General features: G+C 37.2%; 1 protein-coding gene across 1 annotated transcript; it reads left to right on the forward strand.

Moving 5' to 3' along the window:
* Positions 1 to 1,419: 1,419 nt before the first annotated feature.
* LOC131672418 (uncharacterized) lies at positions 1,420 to 5,169 on the forward strand. The gene is made up of 2 exons (XM_058949626.1): positions 1,420 to 1,819; positions 2,501 to 5,169. Exons 1-2 carry the CDS (start codon positions 1,420 to 1,422, stop codon positions 5,167 to 5,169), a joined length of 3,069 nt encoding a protein of 1,022 aa, XP_058805609.1.
* Positions 5,170 to 22,169: the final 17,000 nt, after the last annotated feature.

Genomic DNA, 22,169 nt, shown 5'->3' on the forward strand with positions numbered 1-22,169 from the left:
GTTCACGGGCTTAGCCCAAGTCTTCGCGTATCGTGTAATTCGTATCGCGAACTGTGTGCACGTGATAGTGTACAAATCAACTAAATTAAAATGGAAAACCAAAACAAATCTCAATCAACTGTAAAAAATCTACCTACCTTTGTCATACAGAACCAAAAAACGTACGCCAATGCTACTCAAAATTTACTGAAAAAGGATCAAGGCATCTTGTTGGACTGCGTGGAAGGATTAACTTTAACTGACTACACCTGCACCGTTGGAGATCTAGTTCAACCTTCTGATGTCATTTACGCCTCACGCATATCAAATAATCGAGTATGTATCTATTTGATCAACAAAGAAATCGCTTTCTCATTCACGAACAAATATAGTTCCTTGAAAATTCACGACAAAAACGTAACCATCAGACCACCAATAACTAAAAGTAAAAGAATCATCTTTTCAAACGTGTCTCCAGATATTCCTAACTATATTCTAGAAAATATTTTAGAACAACTCGCCGTCAAACGCCAATCTCCTGTTTCTACATTAAAAGCGTCTATCAGTAAAGAAGGATACGGACATGTTGGTAGTTTCAGAAGACACGTATATGTTAATCCAGACGACGTATTAAAAATTCCAGAGCTATTTAAAATAAACTTTAACGAAATAGACTACTACATATTTGCCGGTCCCGAATTCCTTAAATGTTTCTCCTGTAATCTTGAAGGTCACTTGGCGAAACACTGCCCAAGCTCTAGTACACAAGCCCTCGCGCAACCACAACAAATAGATCGAGAAGAAAATTTTCCGTCTATCTCAAAAACATTCGATGCGTCTACTCAACATGATGCAAAGACTAACAACGTAACTAATTCTAATACCAACCTGGCTCATACAAGAGAGACCAGGAGCTCTGCCAAACGCGACCATTCAGTAATAAGCTCCACCGATTCGGAAGAAGGAATCACTTTTCCAAGCCCAAGCTTCATACTCTCAACTGACAAAAATACGGTTAAAAAAGGCAAAAAAACCCAATCTGAAGACTCAACTGCAAATCAAGACAACCAAATGAAGTCTCAAATTGCAGATAGCCTAGACACACAGCTGTCCTCAATTAAAGAATATCTGAACAAAGGAAATACATTATTGAACTACGACGATTTTAAAACTTTACTAGTAGAAATAAAACAAGCTCAAAATCCATTAGATATTATATCCCGATACAGCAATGACTTTGAAGCATTTTCTAAATTCCTAAAAGACGACATACACGCCAACGTTAAAAATAGCAGTATTAAAAAAAGATGTACACTGCTTCTAAAAAAAATCCAAAACAACGACAACGCCTACTCTATCACTCCCAACGACACACTGAGCCAATCTGACGCTGAATAAATTTAAAAAAAAATAATAATAATAATAAATAAATAAATAAAAATGGAGGAATTAATAAATAAGGATCTTAAAATAGCATTTTGGAACTGCCGTAGCATAAACCAACGTAAGGAAGATCTCCACGCCCTACTCGATCAAGTAGACATTCTTGCTTGTGTCGAATCTTGGCTGACAGAAGCAAACCATCTCCACTTCCCCGGCTTCAAGACATTTCGAAAAGATCGGAAACACGCACAAGGAGGAGGAATTCTGATCTTAATACGTAACAATATTGCCTACAAAGAAATAGAAGAGCTTACCTGCTCTAAACAATCTATAGAACTAACAGGTATAAAACTTACAAATATCAAACCTCAAATTGACCTCTTAGTCTGTTACAGAGCTCCGGGCATCACCCTCAGTCAAACTGTATGGGATGAAATATTTGATAAAATTGATAAAAGTAAATTTACCATTTTCTCGGGGGACTTCAACGCCCACAACACTATTTGGAATTGCAATAAAACCGATCTTAATGGAGAAAGACTGCATGAAAGTCTAAGCAACTCAAATATGTTCTTACATAATTTTGACACAATTACCCACGTCACTTCACACAGTTGTACATATTCCAATTTAGATCTTATTTTCTCATCAACCAATTTTGCGTACAAAATAAATACAAAAGTAATGGAAGATACCCTGAGCTCTGATCACTACCCGATTATAATCGACGTTTCCATTCAAAAGAACTTTTTTTACAAAAAAACATTTAACCTAAAATCAAAAAGAACGAACTAGGAAAAATTCCATGAAGAACTCGAAAATAATTTCTCCCAATTCTTCTCACTCGAATTCGAAAATCTTATCGTAAAAGAAAAATACTCAGTATTTACAAACATAGTCTCCAATGCTCTTGTATTTAGCACTCCCAAAAAAAGAATTGTTAGCAAAAAAATTCATAGAAATCCAGTTAGGTAGTGGGATCAGGAATGCGACAAAATTAAAAGACTACGCCAAGCCGCTTTTAAGAAATGGAATTTTTCAAAAACTCAAAAAGACTACATTGAATATAAAAAGATATGCGCGCTAGCTAAAAAAGAATTCAAAAGAAAAAAAAAAGAAAATCTGATACTCTTTGCAGAACGACTCAATGCTAGAACCGATCCTAATTATGTATGGCAAACATCGCGAATACTAAAAAATTCATGGATTAAAAATAAGCCTCAACACGTATCCGAGAACCACCAAGATCGAGAAAAAATTGACATAGCCTTAAATAAAATCAGTCCCCCGTGGTGTATGACAAACCCAGATTGGCTCCCAGAATGCAATAATAACGATTTCCTTGACTCTCCCTTCAACCTTTTAGAATTTAACGTTGCCCTTGAATCAAAAAATAAACATTCTTCCTGCGGTTTAGACGGTATAGATTATGACGTACTTCAAAGATTACCACTAAAATATAAACTAATTATGCTTGACATATTAAATGAGATACTCGTAAATAATTCATTTCCAGAACAATGGCTTAAATCTTATGTTCATTTCATTAAAAAAGCAGACGACAAAAATGTCAGGCCGATCAGTCTTTCGTCATGCTGTTGTAAACTTTTTGAAACTATGGTAAAAAACAAGATGCAATGGTGGCTCGAATTTAATAACATCCTTCCCAAGAGCCAAACTAGATTTCGAAAAGGGCAATCTACTACAGACAATTTGACCGGTTTAACCTTAAATGTAGAGGATTCTTTTAGTAATAAAAAAGACCTCCTTGCTGCATTTCTGGATGTACAAGGCGCATTTGACAACGTGAATATTAATATTCTCTTGCAACAATTGGCAACAATTGGCTGCCATCTTAAATTGGTCAAATTTATCAAATTCCTAACACAAGAAAGGTACATTTTTACTGAAATTAATGGAAAAAAGTTTAATATTATCTACAAGGGAGTTCCACAAGGCGGCGTCCTCAGTCCTCTTTTGTTCAACATATATGTTGTTCAAGTTTGCGAAAATCTACTTAAAACTGTCACTGTCTCTCAATTTGCTGACGATATCGCCCTGTATTGCAAAAGAGGATCCACTAGCACTAGCAAACGTCTACTCGAAAAAGCTATTAAAAAAGTTAATCAAAACCTAAACAATTTAGGACTTAAACTCTCTGCGCATAAAACTATTTTCATTCATTTCAACCGTCGTAACATAAAACCAGGCGAAACTGAAATAAAGGTAAATAACACACCCGTAAAATCTAGTGAAACGGCCCGATTCCTGGGTATCACTTTTGACTATACACTGTCTTTCAAACAACAGACCAACTTAATTATTAACAGAGCCTCTAGAGCCTTAAATATCGTTAAATTCCTTAGAGGTACTTGGTGGGGCGCTCATCCCAACATACTGACCCTATTTTATAAAAGTTTTGTAAGATCTATTATTGATTATGGATGTTTTATTTACTTCCCCACTCGAGCTGACGCCCTGCTAAAGCTTGAACGAATACAATACAAGTCAATTAGATTAGCTTTAGGATACAGAGCAAGCACTCCCACAAATATTCTGTTAGCTGAATCAAAACTACCCCTTTTAATAGAGCGTTCTAAATACTTATGTCATAGTTATCTAAACAAAATATATTCAAATAAGGAACTTTCACTTAACCAGACAATTACCAACTTCAATAGATTATTAACAAATAAAGACACCAGTCATCGTAAATTTAGTAATAGAATTCTCCAAACCTGCATTGAAAACACCTTCCCTTCCAAAAATAAAATTTACTCCAAAAATAATTTTCCAATATATACTACAAACTATGCAGTACAAACAATCAATGTAAAATTAAATACGGAAATAGGACAAAAACTAAAAAAAAGCAACGACCCTAACTCAGTACTCAACAAAATAATAAGTGAAAATCGGAACGCAAACATAATATTTACCGACGGTAGTAAATCAGCTGATTCAATATCAGTGGGTAGTGCCTGCTTCCACGTAAATAAAAATAAATCTATTGTAAGAAGCATCGATAAAATCGCTTCCATATTCACCGTCGAATGCCTTGCCATTAACGATACCGTAGACATCGCGCTCGAGTATCCTAACCAAGGATGCTTTATATTCTCCGACTCACTTAGTGCTCTTCTGTCACTCAAAAATTACAAAAATAACGTCAAAACTAATCCCCTCCTCCTAGAAATTCGAGAAAAAATTTATGAATTTCAAAAGAAAGCACACAAAGATTGCGAAATTGTTCTTGTATGGATACCAGCTCACGTAGGGATAAATGGAAATGAAAAAGCAGACCAACTCGCCAAGGAAGCTGCCAGCTCTGCATCTACTGACATTTATAAGATCCCATTTACAGATTTCAAAGAAATAGCAAAAAAGAAATCAATAGAAAATACATTAGACTCAGTCAAATCTCAAGGACAAATCAAAGGCACTGAATACTTCAAAAACTACTACAAAGACAGTTCTCAGCCTTGGTACTTCAAAATCAATCTACCACGGGAAATTATATCTACCATCAACAGATGTAGAGCTGGTCACTACAACCTTGCCTTTTCCTTAGCACGAATAGGAGTCAAAGATAACTCTCATTGCGAATGCGGCGACGAAAATCAAACGATCGATCACATTCTATGGAATTGTTCCTTATACGATCAAGAACGTCAACCATTCATTAGAAAACTGCAAAAACTTAAATTCAGCCTTCCTACATCTTGCGCCACACTTTTAGCGAACCCAAATACACGTATATGTAAAGCTATTTATAACTATCTAAAAAAATGTAAACTACAGATTTAAAGTTATTTATGTATGTATAAATATATGTAATATATCTATGTAAAGCCAAATAACTGTCTCACGACAGTTCAAATGCTTAAATAAAAAAAAAAAAAAAAAAACCCTATCTTATGACTGATATAAATTGCTATAAGTGCGAGCGCAATGTATCCAGCGTAGTGCAGATAATCTACGGCGGTAGCGATATAAGAGTGATGACGTTGTTCCCTTGATAATAATTCAAGCTCCTCCTCTATTTGTTTTAAATTTGACGCTTTTGTGTGTAAATTCTCTAAGTGATGCGTTTGTAAGGTTAATGTAGGAATCACGGATGAGGTATTTTGTGGAAGTGATGGAATGTCTATTTTTGGGTAGCTTTCAGTATCAGTACGTACGTCATGTGTGATTTCGAGTCTGTAATCAACATTAGTAAGAAAACATCCGTCAGATAGTTGTACAACAGTTGGTAGCTCTATTTGCAAATCCTTTATATAAGAACGACAGAAGAGACTAAACTGCATCACAGCGGTAGGTAGTATGTAGAAGTTGGTGTTGTTTAATCTTTGTATGAAGGGTTGCGATAATGCAAAATACTTTGGCGGGCATTTCGTTACATCGTCAAAGAGAAGTCTTTCACAATTATCTAGTGACTGCAGGCGTTTTGGAAAGAACTGAATTGGGCATAGTCTTCCTTGATCATTGCGTGAGCATGTGTTAACGTCATCAATAGTCGTGTATTTAGTGTTATCCTTTGATACGAGTATGTATTGCTGTGTTATATCGAACAATCCAAGTACGTTTAAGCGACTTTCAAAAGGTAGTGCTCGTAACTTTAAAATTTCATAAGGATCTGCATGTGCAATGGGGTATTTAGTAACTATTGTAAGTTCTGCTTTGGATATGTATGATAAAAATATCATGGACTGTATAATAGAGAAATAATTATTTATGTGAGGTGGTAAAAGTATGTCGATATATACATTTTGTTCATATGCTTCACGTAGACCTTGTATGAGTGTTTCTGGCTTCATAAGTGCTGGTGATAATAAGCCGTTTCGAGCAATGTTTATAGCCGTAAATAACTCTGTAATATAATTATCGTATTCTTCAATCGCTACGTCGATTTCTTCAAGTGATAGATGTATCATTGTGTTTGCCTGATAGTCTGTAAATACAAATTTCATTTTCTTACTCCAATTTAACAATTCCTACTCGTTATTTTTGAATGTATGAAATTCTTTTGAAAATTCATTAAAAGTATCCTGCATAAATATTGTTTGATTTCTTACTGCTAGCAGGGCTTTCCCTGTATGGTTATATAGTTTGTCGATTTCTTGATTATAGTACTCTGCGTCATTTGCGTCCATTATACCAAAAAGAAATTTGTTGACTGATCCGACAAAGTTAAATAAGCCTCTTTTTTTCTGTTTTTGGCTTCTACAGGGTGTGGCTGAAAAAGCGATAACTTCTGCGTTAGACTACGTAATCGGCGTTTCTGATGTGCAATGAAATCTTTAGCTTGACACTTGTAGCCACTACACGTGGTAGTTATGAGATCTAAATGCTGTTTAATTTCTCTACTATGGTCCAAGTATCTTCGTAAAGAAAAGCAGTGCCGAAATTCTGTCTCAGCAATGGTACAGATTGATGTGTTATGCTGATTTTTCCTTGTACATTAATGAATATGTTGAGTAGCACTAAGAGTTCCCTCATCTGAAATAAAAACGTCAGGCAATGGCTTTAATTGATTAAAATGTCGTCTAAATAAAGTATTATTATATAATATCTGGGTGGTATTAGCATTTCGATTTATTGTAAGTATTGTTCCCGGCCCTTGATATTCGTTCCCTAACTTGAATATCACTTGTTGCTGTAATTCTGGTTTGAATTTTAATGCTTGTCGTGAGTCCACAAATTTTTTATTTTTCTGTTTATTTTTATCGATCTTTACTTTTGCGGTGATTTTATCTCGATTGGCTTTGTGGAATCTTCCTTCGATAATATCTCGTAGCAGAGGACCGGTTATCATTTCACGTGGTGCACGGGCATAAAAGAGTTCGTAAGGTGAAAATCCTGTGCTTGGGTGTATTGTATTGTTGTAGCTCATTACTGTAGGTATGTGTGATCGGTTGTTTTCTAGTGCTCGAGTAACTTTATTTTTGAGTGTGCCAATAACTCTCTCGCAAATTCCATTCGATTGAGGGTGTAAAGGCGTAACTGGATAGTGGCTTACTCCATATTGTTCTAATAGCTTTTGAAATGACTTTGAATGAAATGTTGAGCCATTATCGGATATTATCTTTTTAGGCGTCCCCCATTCGCACAATAGGTTTTTAAGGGCATCTGTAGTTTCATCGAAACTATTTAGAATTATGACCTTTACATATCTTGATAGTGCTTCGATTACAAATAAATATAAATATTTCTTTGGTTGCGCATGGTCTATGTACCAGATTTCGTTGATATCTGAGGGTGCTTCAATGAGTGTGCCTGACGCTCGGAATCGTTTCTTTATCTCCTCGTTACGACAGTGTTCACACGAATCGATCCAATTTCTTATATCCTCTGTTTTTGTTTCCCAACAGTATTTTCCAAGTTCAATTTTCATTTTATCTTGCTTCCAGTGTGTTTCACCGTGTGCCCTACCTAGTAGTGTTTTTTGTGTAGCTTCATTATTTACGTGTTGCTGCTTTGTGCTTTTAATGTAGAGAGTTGGTCGCCTCATTTTCCTGGCCATTTCAGCAAATTTCTGAATTAATTTTTGAGATGTACTGTGATCGATTTTTCTGAATTCTAGAGTTTCATCAGCTTTGAGTTTATTAAGAATGTCTATTACTACGGGCAGTGGATTAGTTATAAGCTCTTCAGAAGGTTCCAAAATTACGTCTCCTTTACATTTATTATTCATAATAACTTGCGACTTTATTTTTGGCCTTCCTCGCTGGCGAGGTAGTCGTTGTTTTAAAGGCAGATCTGAATCTTCAACATCGTTTGTTATTGGCGATAATGATCTTGCCGTAGTTTTAGGTTGCTCACTAGCTATATCCGGGTCAGCTAGGGGAGCAGATTTGATAGTTTTGTTTGCATCAACTGGTTTTTTATAACGATGTTTTCTTTTTATGTAAAGCCGATTAATGCCGTTTGATGTTGCTACCATTCTTAGGAGGCTGATCGAATTTTCAACTTCTTGTAGTGTAAAATCTTCACTAAATTCTAACGCTTTAGTCCCCTTTTCGGTCGACTCCTTCAATAATTTTGTTGCTGGCGTCGATTGCCATTTGTCCTTTGATAGCGAGAGCAGGGTAACGGTCTCGCGTCCATACAATGCTGCAAAGAGTTTCAGTGCAAAATGCTCGGCTAAGTGCGTCGGCGTTCGTATTTAATCTACCCTTTTTATATTCAACCATTGGCTGAAAGTCAGCTATTTTAAGGAGTAGTTTAAATATTCTCGATCCGATTTCGGGTGACTTTGTCTTGATTAGTCCGGCCAAAGGTGCATGGTCGGTTATGAGAATAAATGGCTTTCCATATAAAAAGTGTCTAAAATGCCTTATAGCCCAGACGGCTCCGAGCAATTCTTTCTCAGTGGTCGAATAGTTTTTCTCTGTGCTATTGAGTGCTCGTGATGCGTATGCACAAGGTAAATCTTTTCCCTTTTTGTAATCTCCTTGACTTAATATTGCTCTGAGTCCTTCGTTACTTGCATCGGTTGTGAGTATAAATAATTCTTCGAGGTTTGGGTAACGTAATATAGGCGCTGAGGTTAATTTTTCTTTCAATGTTTTGAAGGTTTCTTGGCATTCATGAGTAAATTCAAACTTTTGGTCCTTACACATGAGCTTATTTAAAGGTACGATTATTTTACCGTAGTTTTTGATGAATTTTCTATAATATCCGCATAGACCTAATAGCTGTCGTACTTCCTTTTGATTAACGGGTTGTTTGTAGTTCCTTATACAGTCTATCTTACTTGGGTTCAGTAAAACTCCTTCTTTTGTAATTAAGTGTCCAAGGTATTCTAATTCTGCCTTTACGTATTCGCATTTATCTGGTTGTAGTTTTAATTTTGTCTTCCTCAGTCGTTGAAATAAAGTTTGTAAATTTTGCAGGTGCTCTTCAAATGTTTTTGAATATACTATGATATCGTCTAGATATACAAAGCATATTGTGCCAATCAATCCTTGCAATTTTAAATTCATTATGCGCTGAAAGGTCGCGGGTGCATTTTTGAGTCCCATTGACATCTGTTTAAATTCCCAATGTCCTTTGTGGGTGCTGAATGCTGTTCGTTCGCGGTGCTCTGGTAATACAGGGACCTGATAAAAACAGCTAAAAAGGTCAAACACGCTAAAGTATCTTGTTTCTCCTAATTGATCTAAAATTTCATCTATTGAGGGTAGCGGATAGTTGTTGTGGAGTGTATATTCATTTAATTTCCGAAAGTCAATTACTACTCTATACTTCTGTACCCCTGAGGCATCCATTTTTTTTGGTACACACCATACGGGCGAAAGGAAGGGCGAATTTGACTTCACTTTTACTCCTCTTTCTTCAAGGTCCGTTATTTGTTTATCAATTTTTTTATGCAATGCCATCGGGTGTCGATATAGTTTTGAACTGATAGGCTGAGCTATAGTGAAATCTATTCGGTGATATACGTCATCGAGTGAAGGGGCGGCATCTCCTTCAAGTTGAAATATATCCGAGAAAGCTCTAACAAGTGTTAAGATAGCATTGGCTTGTTCTTGCGGCAGGTGTGAAACCCGTGTATTCTCAGTAATAAGTTTGTCCCTATCCTGCGTTGCATAGATATTACTTTCTTGAGAATAGAACTGTTGTAGAAGCGCTTTCTTCTGGTCGTTAGGAATGTTATTGTTTAATATTGAAATGTTTTCTTTGAATTGTTCTATGTGTAAGTCAGTGTATATATTGACTTATTTCTTTGAATGATTTATGCAACTTAATTTTGCTTTTCCATCCCTTACGTTATAAATTGCAGGCGTCACTATGTTTTTCTGATCTGTAATGATGTAATCTCCGTCCGGCTCATTAATTTTGACAGTAAGAATATTTATTCCAGGCTGAAGCGGTGTGAGTTCTCTATTAAACTTGAAACTTAATATGTTTTTGTGTTCGTCTTTGATTTCTATTATTTCATCTGTAGTATTTATTATAGCCCGATAGTTTTTGAGCCAATCTCTGCCTAAAAGTCCGTCGGCGTCAAGCAGAAATGAGTCGGCAGCTACATTGTAAATAAAGTCCTTTCCGAAAGTTTTGAGTTTGCATTGGCCGTACATTGTATGTGGTCTATTCACTATTTGAATTGTTTTTCTCTCATGCATCGGCTGTTTAATGGGATTACATGTTTTTTTGTCCAGTACTGAGTCTTTGATTATTGAGAGGCCTGCTCCGGTGTCTACTAAAAATTTTAATATTCGTTTTATTGTGCCTGTTGGCTTAAGCCATAGGTGCCAGTGTCGTCCATTTGAGGGATATATTGCGTCTGCATGTCGTTCCAAAAGCATTGTGGCGGGTCGTCCTCGGTCCATGAGGCGTTCTCTTCTTTCATCAAATGTTGACTTGAGGCTGGTCTCGGAAAATTTTTGCCTTGTACATTTTTTAATCTATAGCAATTAGATTTATCATGGCCATATACTCCATAATGCGAGCACGTGGGCTTCGGAGGCCTATCTTGTTTCTCGAACGTAACCTTTGGAGGCGTTCTATCGCGAGATTGGTAGCGGTCTGTTGACTGTTCTCGTGAGCTACTATGATGATTATCTTCTCTTTTGTCACTATAATATCTTTCCCTTGGTGCTGAGTCGTATCTATCCTTGGAGTAGTGTTTATTTGGGCGCGCATACCTGTCTTTAGGTCGACTTTCTCTTTTCTCTCGCTTTTTTCTTTGATCGGCGTATTCGTACGTAGCATCGATACGATTTTTAGCGCGTAGCCTATCATCTTCATTTCTCCGTTGTTCTTCATACATGGCTTGTTGATATGCTATAGGAAGAGTGTGCGGATTTTGTTGTTGGACGGCGAGTCGTAATCCCTCTGGGTATAATCCGCGTACAAATTTTTCTATCGCTGTGTTGGACTCATAAACGCGATGCATTTCTTTATAATCGCCACCTTCTCCGTCTATCGCAACTTGTATTCGCATGTTTATATTATTATAGCGATATACATAATTTTTTACAGGCTCGTCGGATTTTAACCTCACAGCATTTCTGATTTCAGACAGTTGATCGTATTCAAGCTCTAACTTGCCAAAGTGTGTTTCTAAGCATTCTTTCAGTTACACGGCAGTGGTTACCTGGTGTCTTTCTACTACCTGCTGGGCTCTTTCTTTTAATTTTGATGCATAAACTTTCCTAATTAGTGCAGAAATTGCTGGATCAGAGTATAATTGCCTACTTGTTCTTATAATTTGATCTATAAATGCAGATACGTCAGTCGATCCGTCGTACTCCCTTATTTCAGTCAACAATTCACGAATAAATTGATGATCTTTCCGTCGAAGCATTTCTGTGTAAACATGTAGTCGCGTGGACGTATCTTGTCCCGTAGAAATATTATTTGGAGGCAAAGGCGGCTCAGCTGCTAAATTTCCCTGCTGTCTTCGCGCTGCCGGTGTTATTACCTCATCTTTCCGTATACATTGCATAAGCTCGTTGAGTTGTTTCGATAGATTGTCAATTTGCACCTGCTGTTGTTCATTTATTTCACGTTGTAACAAAAGCTCCTTCCTCAGCTGTGATTCTTTATCTGATTCGGTGATATCTTCGATTGAGCGTATTTTCTTCGTGAATTTATTAAAAGCATCCATTTTTGAAGGTCGTAAGTAAATATTTGAATGTCGCTGATTATCGTGTGAGTGGTTAGTTACGTCTGTTAAGGATTGTGTTCCGGAAGTTTTGTCAGAGTCTATACTCTCGTTATCGACACTTCGATAGTTACAAAAAGTATCGCGACCTAGCATAAGTAAATAAATAAATTAGTATAAGTCTAACGTATTTTTCAAGCGCGAGTGTAGTGATGTGAATGTACACGTATGAAAGCTTATTATTTACCACTGCTTTTATGATTGAAAGGTAAATAACCTCACTGATACGACAGACAAAGTGGAGCCAACTTTCTCTGTAATATCTCAATCATAGACGTCAGTTTACAAAATATAACGCGGCGCAATAAGTTTTTTACTTTTTGAACTTATTAAAATTTATTTTTGCGTACCTTGAGTCCTTTAGACCTCCCCGTTGGGCCGTAAAAACGGTAGCACTGAATATATCCGTGAGCACAACGTACGCTGAAGTTGAGCTGCTTCCCTGGCAACTGCGAGACTCCTGAATCAGCAACGATTTGTGCGTGTAGGCTGATGAACGATGTCTGCTGCTTCTCTGAGAACTGCTGCACCAATCAATATCAGCCGAGAATGTGCGTTCGGACTGTCCTCTTCTCTGGGAACTGAGTGATAATCCGGAGTCGACATCTCTATGCTGCCTCTTGACTAAACGGTCCGATTATACTACTGGTAGTTCTTTTTTCTAACTGTTTTTTCTTTATTCCACCCTTGCTGCCACCAAATGTCATCCAATTTTGATGATTGTCACGGCAAGTTTTACACGCTGCGGTAGCGATGGTCGAGTTATAAGGCGCGTGTGGGTACTTGAAGGAATCTAGGCGTCGAAGTCGGCAGTTATATAATAATACTTTTTATTATAAAGTGACAAAGCTCCAGAGAGATGTCTTTACAAGGCGAGATCGTGTACAGGACTGCGCTTGTCCCTCTCGGGGGCTCACAAACTTAAGATAAGTCCCTACCACTTCCTTCAGGAATAAGTATATCCTGGGAAACGAGAGATTCATATAGCTTAATTGTTTATTTAGGTTTGCAGCTGTCTATGTTCTATTTCATTTCTGGTCTATCATGTATTTACCGCGTACAGTTTGTTTGTTCCGGCCTATCTTATGTCTTCTACTTCAGTCGGCCCGCGTGTGCAACGAATACACGTGTATGACATATATTCTTAGCTACAGGAGATAACTATATTATTTTATTATTAGTTCGCATGACACTCTGCTCGACTTATAGTTCACTCAAAGCTTTAATATGTGCAACGAATACACGTGTATGACATATATTCTTAGCTACAGGAGATAACTATATTATTTTATTATTAGTTCGCATGACACTCTGCTCGACTTATAGTTCACTCAAAGCTTTAATATGTGAACGATTGAATCGTATGTTGAAAAATGCTATGTGAATAACAATTAGTCTATACGCAATCACAAATGGATGGATATACTATCAAAGCTCACTGCTACTTACAACAATCATAAACACAGAACGATTGGTATAAAATCTATTCCAGTTTCAACAGTGAATCAAACTCATGTATTATACAATGTTGCGCCAGAGTGCATAAGAAGGAAGCCAAGATTCAAAGCTGGTGATAAAGTGAGAGTGAGTGATGAGAAGCAAATATTTGAAAAAAGATATACACCGAATTGGTCTACGGAAATATTTACTATTGTACCTGTAGTTTCATCAAATACAATTATTTATCACTTGAAAGATTATCAAGATCAGCCCATTCTTGGTGGTTTCTACGAGCTGGAACTACAAAAAACGAAATATCCCGATATATATCTGGTTGAAAAAATTAATAAAAGGCGTGATAATAGAGTCTTTGTGAAATGGTTAGAATTCGATAATTCGCATTATAGCTAGATAAATAAAAGTGAACTGTAGAAAAAAAAAATTAGTCTAAAATTATGTACGTAGATTTAAAGATAAATGAATAAACATTTGATGTAAAAATATAATTGGAGTATTTATTTATTAATAATAACAATGCGTTTACGTACTACTGAATTTTATACAGTTTCTTCCTTGATAATTTGTAAATAAATTAAGTTTATTGGTGTTTTCTGTCAAATCGTCCATCAATTTTTGATTTTGTATAATTGCATTCGATAGCCTGCACAGAAGATACAGAAAAAGTTGAAATTCGTCGACAATCTCAACAATGATTTTGTTCCCAAATCATGTTGCAACTGGTTTTACTTTGGTGATCATATATTCTTTGATTCTTTGATAGTAAAAGAAAAGACATACCCACAGTTTAAATGGAACATGTTTTATTAAAGAAAATTTATCAAAATGATCATAAATACGTCTTGTAATTACTTGGCGACATATCGGACAGTCATTGAGTTTTACTGTACATGCACCGCATGAAACAACATATCCGCATAGTATAAAGATTATACCAATTCTCGCCTCTAAATATATTTTGTATACATGAAATACAAGCTGTCGTAAAATATCAGCTGTATCTCGTTCTGATTTTTTAATAATTTCTTCCACATCTTTATTGTTTTTAGTATCAATCTTTTCGAAATTACATATGAGCAATTCACAAACAGTTGCTATTCTAACTATTGCATTCGTCATTTTTTTTCATTAAACTAAAATCAGCAAGCATCTTCGTGATGTCATTTACTGATGCTAAGGTTGGCTTGACTGTTGCTGTACTTGAGCTGATTTCATTTAAGTTCTCCGTAGCTATGTTGCTCGTTACGAGCGCTGGTTATTCTCACACCCCAAGCCGATACTCGAGCTCATACATTCAAAAAACATCCCTACCTCTGTGTGACGGTGTGAGTACATTGTTCAATGCGATTGACACATTACCGTAGGCCTTCTTGTGAATAAAACGACATCAACCAGCCTATCGTTGATGTTCGGTCATAGGATTATTATTTTCTGCCCTGCCACATATTTCTACATGACATTTAAAGCAGCACACCTAATTAATCTGCCCTGTATAATAAAAGCCAGCTACAGCTAGATTTATTGGTTGCACATACTCCTAGAAGACCATCCATCAGTAAAGCTATCAACCTCGTTTGCTCAAATCAAGAAAAAAAATGCACGTAATGAAAAGAAAATATATAAACTACTTTCGTATAAAAATATTTACCTATAGTCTATACCTTCTCTCTCATAATCGTTGCAGAATACCACTTTTTCACATGAACATGTTGCATTACAGAAAGGTCTTACCATTTATTTTTAAGACTAATACGCTTGTTGCGAATAATGAAATGCGATTGTCACTGATTTTCAGTCCATTTTTATACCATAAGTAGCAGATGGACTAAATGAAAATTACCCCGGCCTTATTTCCCTATTTTCTATTTAATCAAAATAATCGTCTATATAAGGCAATACATTTTTAGTAGACGCTCTCGTCAATTATTAAAATTTGATGACACAAGTATTTAAAAAATTATCTGTGATTGATCTTTAACTAGTTCTTAAACTATTCATACTAGTTCTTAAACTATTCATAGCTTAGTGTAATCATTCTTCATCAGGATGGGTTAGAAAAATGATGTACCTTACGCGCGTTTTCCTGATATAAGTAGAAGTTGCAAATGCAAATGATGAGAAAACAAAACAGTTTTTTCAATAGATATCATACGTTGAAAATTATTCAATCAACACCAAAACTGTACCAAAGTCAGAAAGGTATAAAAAATTTTAAACCATCTACAATATGCTGTACTTTTTATATGAATACATAAAGAGAAAATTTTTTTTTATAATGTATATCAACTTATTCTTCTATGACAGTCATATCTTTATATCCTTCCATTTAAAGACTGGTCAATTAAATCTCTAACAAAAAATGTTTAATTAAATATTTAATTATATTTAATTAAATAATTTTTTAAATAAAAAAATATTTATCATTCACTAAATGTATGATATTAATCAAAAAAATATATATTAACACTACAAGAAATCGAATCCGCGCTCGTACGTTTTCTCGACTACGCTGTGCCGCTTGAGCTGTAGCTATTCTTTTCAGAGACTACTGTAAATAATTGAAGGATTTCTATAAGTATTCTTGTAATGAATGACTTGTAACATAAGATTTATTTTTATGAATACAAAAAATGTGAATAAAAATACGAGGTTTACAACACCCCTCCCACACACACACACACACACACACACGTGACTTAGTTGGTAGAGCTACTGTCTGTCGATCCATAGGTCCGGAGTTCGATTGCCTATAGTGTCTTCATTTTTTTTGCTGAGCTAAATCGGCATTATATTATATAAATACCTCAATAAATTATATTATATAAATAGATTATATTACATGAATAAATTTAATTAAATTACACATAAATAAATTTTAATATCTAAAACGCATTTCAAATTGAGTGGGGGAAAGGGGAGGAATGGGTTTTCGCGCGTGATTTAAGAGTATTGAGCTGATAGCTTAGTAACTTCAGATGACTGATCTGACGCCCGCACTAATCTGACACCGTTCTGACTTGTGGCATCTCTAGTTTACCTACTCTTGCCTTTCCACGATTAATTTTTCGTTGCTTGCAAGTCGAAATTTAAGAATTACAATATTCGTCGTGTTTCAAGTATTAGTCGCAAGTCGAATATTATTATCAAATTAGTGGAAGAAAAAAGTAAGAAGTCATCTAAAGTTTGTATGATGTACAAATTTCAAGGTAATACATTGCCAGCAATCTATATAGGACAATCAAAAAGGAAAAAATTTTTTTATTGCACCAAATCTATTTACAGTCTGCCTTAAGTTTTAAGGCAATAAGTAAATGTTATTGCTACATGAAATATTTATTTATTTATTTACCAGAGTACATATACATTAATTACGTAGTCGCAATAAACATACATATATTATACAATTAACAGATTGTGTAATCCAGCAGAGGAAACAGTATTCTTGTTTGCCGGTCTGGACATAATGAAACTAAACTGATAAAATAAAAGTAATAAAATAAATAATATATTTACATAATCCGCTTGTACTCGTGCATTGATAATCAAAGACTATCAAGCCAAGCAAGTTATTATAACTCTAGTTTATGTATTTCACAATATTGCACACTTATCACCAAAATCGAATGAGCATTGTTCTGGCTGTAGTTCTATTGCTGAAAGTTGCTTTTCTGTCACTTGTATAGTAGATTTTCTCTATATGACTAAGTCTGGCCGGGCATGTAAGTTGTTGGGAAGAGTAGCACTTGCAGTTTTTAATATGAAGAATATGTCATCAACAACTATTGTATCTTTGTGCTTAGGTTGGAATTTTAGTCCATAAACGGAATGGTATAAATTTGGATACCTTGTACTCCTCTGCAGAAGTAAAGAATAGCTTTATTATTGCCTAGATAACTGATATCGCCAAAAGTCATTCTAATGCAATTTGGTTGTTTTATTGCCTTGCCTGGCGCTGACTCAACTTTGTTTGTTTGTAACGAAACTTCCGCTCGTTATCAATTTTCAAGGGTGGGCAAGTGAGGCGCACTTGCTTATAGCAATCGAGGAGGGGGAAAGAGGGGAAAGGTAAAGAAATGAAATTAATAAAAAAATAACAATCACATCAAAATCAAATCATACTTCAAATACTGTAAATGAACAAACCGTATAATTATGGTAATAACCAACTTTACAAACTCTTAACCTCTAATGAACACAACTGCGTTACAAACACGTCTTAACTCTACAGAACACAACAGTGTTCTTAACACCTACTACAATAAAAGAACAAAAAACAAATTACTAATTTACCGCGCTTACAAATCTAACCGACGTACAGAACGTGTCGCCCGGCAGGTGACCGCGATGACGACGAACCGACTTAGCCTACTTATACTAAAAGAGAAAGCCGCCCGGCTAGGGATCGTCTTGTCGGTACGCTACCTTAACAAAATTACTGCCGACCGTAATTAAGGCAGGTAGCCGGCGCGTACGCGCCTAGCTACCTACCTGACTCTTGCAACTAGTCGCTGTGTCATACCGCTGAAGAGAGAGAGAGAGAGAGAAATTATATTACGAGCCTTGACCTTATTGATGCAGGAACGAGAGGTCTGGCTGCGCCCTGCGGATGGTGTTGCTGGCCGTCGCTGGGCAACTCTTTGCCGGCTCCTTCGAGTTGCGTCCCTAGCAGATTTTGGAAAAGTCACTTGTCCTTTGTTTCTTCTCGACTTCTTGTCTCAGCTCCTTGGCGGCGTGTGCGTTCGGTTGACCTCTGCGCTCTCAACTCTGCACCGCTGACCGACTAAAAACCGTCTGTACCGCTGTTCGACTTAGAACCGTCTCCCTGTTCGTTCGTTTCCGCAATTGACAGCTTCTTCGCTCGCTCTTTCTCTCCCCACTTACCTAATTCTGCGTGGGGCACGCACGTCCCTTGCTCTCTCTCCTTTTTTAACACCTTATTCTTGTCGTCCACTTAACGACTTCGGGCCGACTCGGCCTCGCTCGGCAATCGTCGTCGGCTGAAACAAAGACCATGTATTAGGCGTATTCTTAAATGCGCCTAACGCTGGTCATCGTGCCTTGCCGAAAGAGGGGTTATTGGGGAAAAATACCGACGAGAATAAGCGCAAAGCTTGCTCTCGTCACATGTTATTGCTTTAATGTTGTTAACTTCAGCCATTTGATCTATTATATCAAAAACCGTTTCTATGGGATTATATTTTGTAATGTTTTTATCAGGTGATGTTCCGTTTCTGAGTGTAATGTTTTTACAAAAGTTATTGGTTTAAAACCCAAGATGTAGGGTTTATGATAGTCGTCATTGTTTATATCTAGTATAGATTTATTGATTTTTATATTATATGATTCAGTGAATTTGTTGGTTAGCTTAATTATGTTGTCTATTTCTTCGGGTGGTCTGATTAGCATTTTTTTATAATTGTTAATGGTCATTCTAGAGTGTGATCTATTATTATGTAGGTTACAATTACCTTGAGCACATATTGAGACTTCCGATGATAAATATTCAATTCTATTTTGCCATTTTTCCAATGATATGAGTAAATTCTTGCAGTTATATTTATCTTTCATAGTTTTCTTACTCGGTGTAACAAGTTTTATGGGTTCTGTTGTATCCATAATTTGAGTTTTGTTTTCCTAGTATGGAAATTGTCTATTGATTTAAATTCTTTAGGTAGTTTGTTAAATAGTGTAATAGCCCTAATTAGTAGAAAAAGAACAAATCAAAAAAATCAACAGTCAAAGTCACAGGTATGTAATCATTTACAACTAATGAGAAAGATATTGAAATAGATATAAACCAAAGAACTTTTGGTTATGAAGAGAAATGTAAAGTTTTACATATCTATATAAATGAAAGAACAAAAACTAGTACAGCAACACTTGAAGTATCAGCCAACTTATACAAATACATAAGAGAAAACAAAAATAGAATTTTCATAGGCTATCAGGATTGCAGTTTTCAACATCATTAACACAATACCATGTGCAACGATTAGCGAAAATCGTTTAGATCCGCGTACTGGATTAAGAGCGAGCGAGAGCGAGAGCACGAGAGAGAGAGCGCGTAGGGGCAATGACCGGGAGGGGAGGCTACGACCGGCAGTATGACTGTGCCACTCAGTCAGTTCGTGCCGATCTAACCTCCGTTTTTCCCGAGCCATCCGAGTTTTGTGTTTTGCCATTGACGTTGAGGACTTGAGTACGTGGGTGTGCTAATAGCAGCAGCAGCAGTAGCAGCAACTGCGGTAGCAGCAACAGCAGCAGCATCAACAGCAGCAACATCAGTGGCAACAACAACAACAGCAGCAATAGCAATCGAAGCGGCGCAGCAAGCAGCGGAACAGTCGATCAACAGCGTGTTAGTCGGATACGGTTGGCCACCGTATCCTCATCGATATCGCGGTAGGTGCACCTTCTTCCCATTGTCAATCGCTGTTATAATTTGCGTGCGAATCCGCGCAGCGAGCGCGAAGAATTTATCTATTGCGTGCGAGCAGGTAGTTCGCGGTAATCGCGGTTTTTTTCTCTCTCTCTCAAATAGCGTGTCTTGTCATTCACGCGAGCGTGCGAAAGTCTCTCGGCAAAACTCCCGTGTAGTTAAATTGCATCAATAAAGTGCATGTTGATCATTACTTTCGAGTTAAATAGTCGTTATTTGGTCTTTCCTTTGTCCGGAGGTCGCGCCAGTGTTTATTTTCAGGGGATTCGAATTCGCCGGTTGCGTAGCACGGATCGTGCGATTATCGATAGACGCGAGTCGACGACTTAGGTTCCGGCGGCGACCGCACGAGCGCTACAAGCAAGGGGCGACAGCGCCGCCAAGCGGTGAGTTGGGGGAACCCAACTCGGAACAGTGAAGAGACTCTGCGCAGGCGCACTCCGAGGCAAGGTAGGTTACTGTGCCTTGTGCACAGAGATAACAAGGCGTCGTTTAGTCGCAATTAAAGGTACGTCTGCAGGGTCATAGACTAAACGGCAGCCTGTTACACATGTTACAAATGCTCTAGATTTGGACATAGTGCAAACAAATGCAGAAACGACGCCATGTGTATGAAATGCGCTGGCAATCACTCAACAGATAAGTGCAGTTGTGACACACCCAAGTGTCCGAATTGCATTTTTTACAATATCAAATTTCAAAGTAATTACGATGTTGCTCACTGTGCAAACGACAGTCAAAACTGTGAGATTTTTAAAAACAAAATAAAAAAATTTATGGAAATGACAGATTATCCAATGCAACCTGATTATCAAAGATTTTTTGGTAAAGTAGAGCGCAATAATTCATAATGCGAGGTAACGAATATGCAACTCAGAATTAATAGCAGTGCGAAAATCGCCTCTTTATCTACACCAAGCTCAACAGGTAACAATAAAATAATTAAAACGAAATAATGGAGACCGATAATGTAATTACTACGAATGAAATAAATGACAACAGCACAGCCACTGTAATAAATTGATAAAAACAGAAAATGATGTAATACTTTACGTAAATATACGAAACTTAAACGCTAATTACAATAAACTATTAACTTTAATTAATAGTTTAGAAAAAAAAACCGAATATTATAGTATGCACAGAATCATGGAATCTTGATTATTATCAGTTTTTCAATATATAGTAAATGGTTATATTATGCACTACAATAATAGTAAATTGAACAAATCAGATGGAATTGTAGTCTATATAAGCAATGAAATTACGGAAACAACTGAAACCATCCAAATCAACGAGACAGAGACCACTGCTATCCGAGTAAGGGGTGGCACCCAATCTAGTATCTCCAATCGCGGTGTCGGTGACGATTACGTCTGGGTCACAGTTGGCGCTATCACTTATCTCAGCGTCTACCTGTCACCCAACTGCACCGCCACAGAGTACGAATGAAAGGCGGCACTCCTAAAAGACGGGATCAGGGACCTGCCTGGGGATGTCATCGTTCCGGGGGATTTTAACGTGAGGGCGACCGAATGGGGAATGAACGAAACGAATCGACGCGGACGACTTCTGCTGGAAATGGCCGCAAGACTCGATCTAGCAGTGGTTAATACGGGACATACGCTGACATACAGACGGCCAAGTGTCGGAGATTGTAAATACTCCATCCCCGACGTCACGATGTCGTCGGACAGAATCCTGCTAAGGCTAAGGGGATGGCGGGTTATCGAAGACTACACAGCCAGTAATCACGAGTACATAGTCTTCGAAGTAATGGGACGGACAGAAACGAGACGAACGAGAACCCACCAACCCCCACTGTGGAATCTACGTAAACTCGACGGACGAAAATTTTCGGAGGAGTTAACGGCAGCACCAGCTCCAGGGCTGAGAATTCCCCCGGAACTGACGGGCCGGCAAAGAGCAGAAAGACTGACAGACGAGGCGGCCAATTTAATGGACAGCTTGTGCAGAAGCACAATGCCGAAACGTCGATAGATACAACAAAGACAACCACAATATTGGTGGACGAACGAAATAACCGAGTTACGCAGGATATACCTGACAAATCGGCGACGAGTTTGAAAACGAAGACCCGAAAAAGAAAACCTCCAAGCCATATACAAAACAGCACAGAAGACGCTGACGAAAGCATTACGGAACAGCAGGACGCGATGCTGGATGAAGCTCTGCGAAGAGGTGAACGAGGATTCCTGGGGAACCGGGTACAAGATC

The sequence above is a fragment of the Phymastichus coffea genome, unplaced genomic scaffold (genome assembly GCF_024137745.1).
Source record: "Phymastichus coffea isolate CEN01 unplaced genomic scaffold, Cenicafe_Pcof_1.1 PCOF00011, whole genome shotgun sequence".
NCBI classification, from domain to species: domain Eukaryota; kingdom Metazoa; phylum Arthropoda; class Insecta; order Hymenoptera; family Eulophidae; genus Phymastichus; species Phymastichus coffea.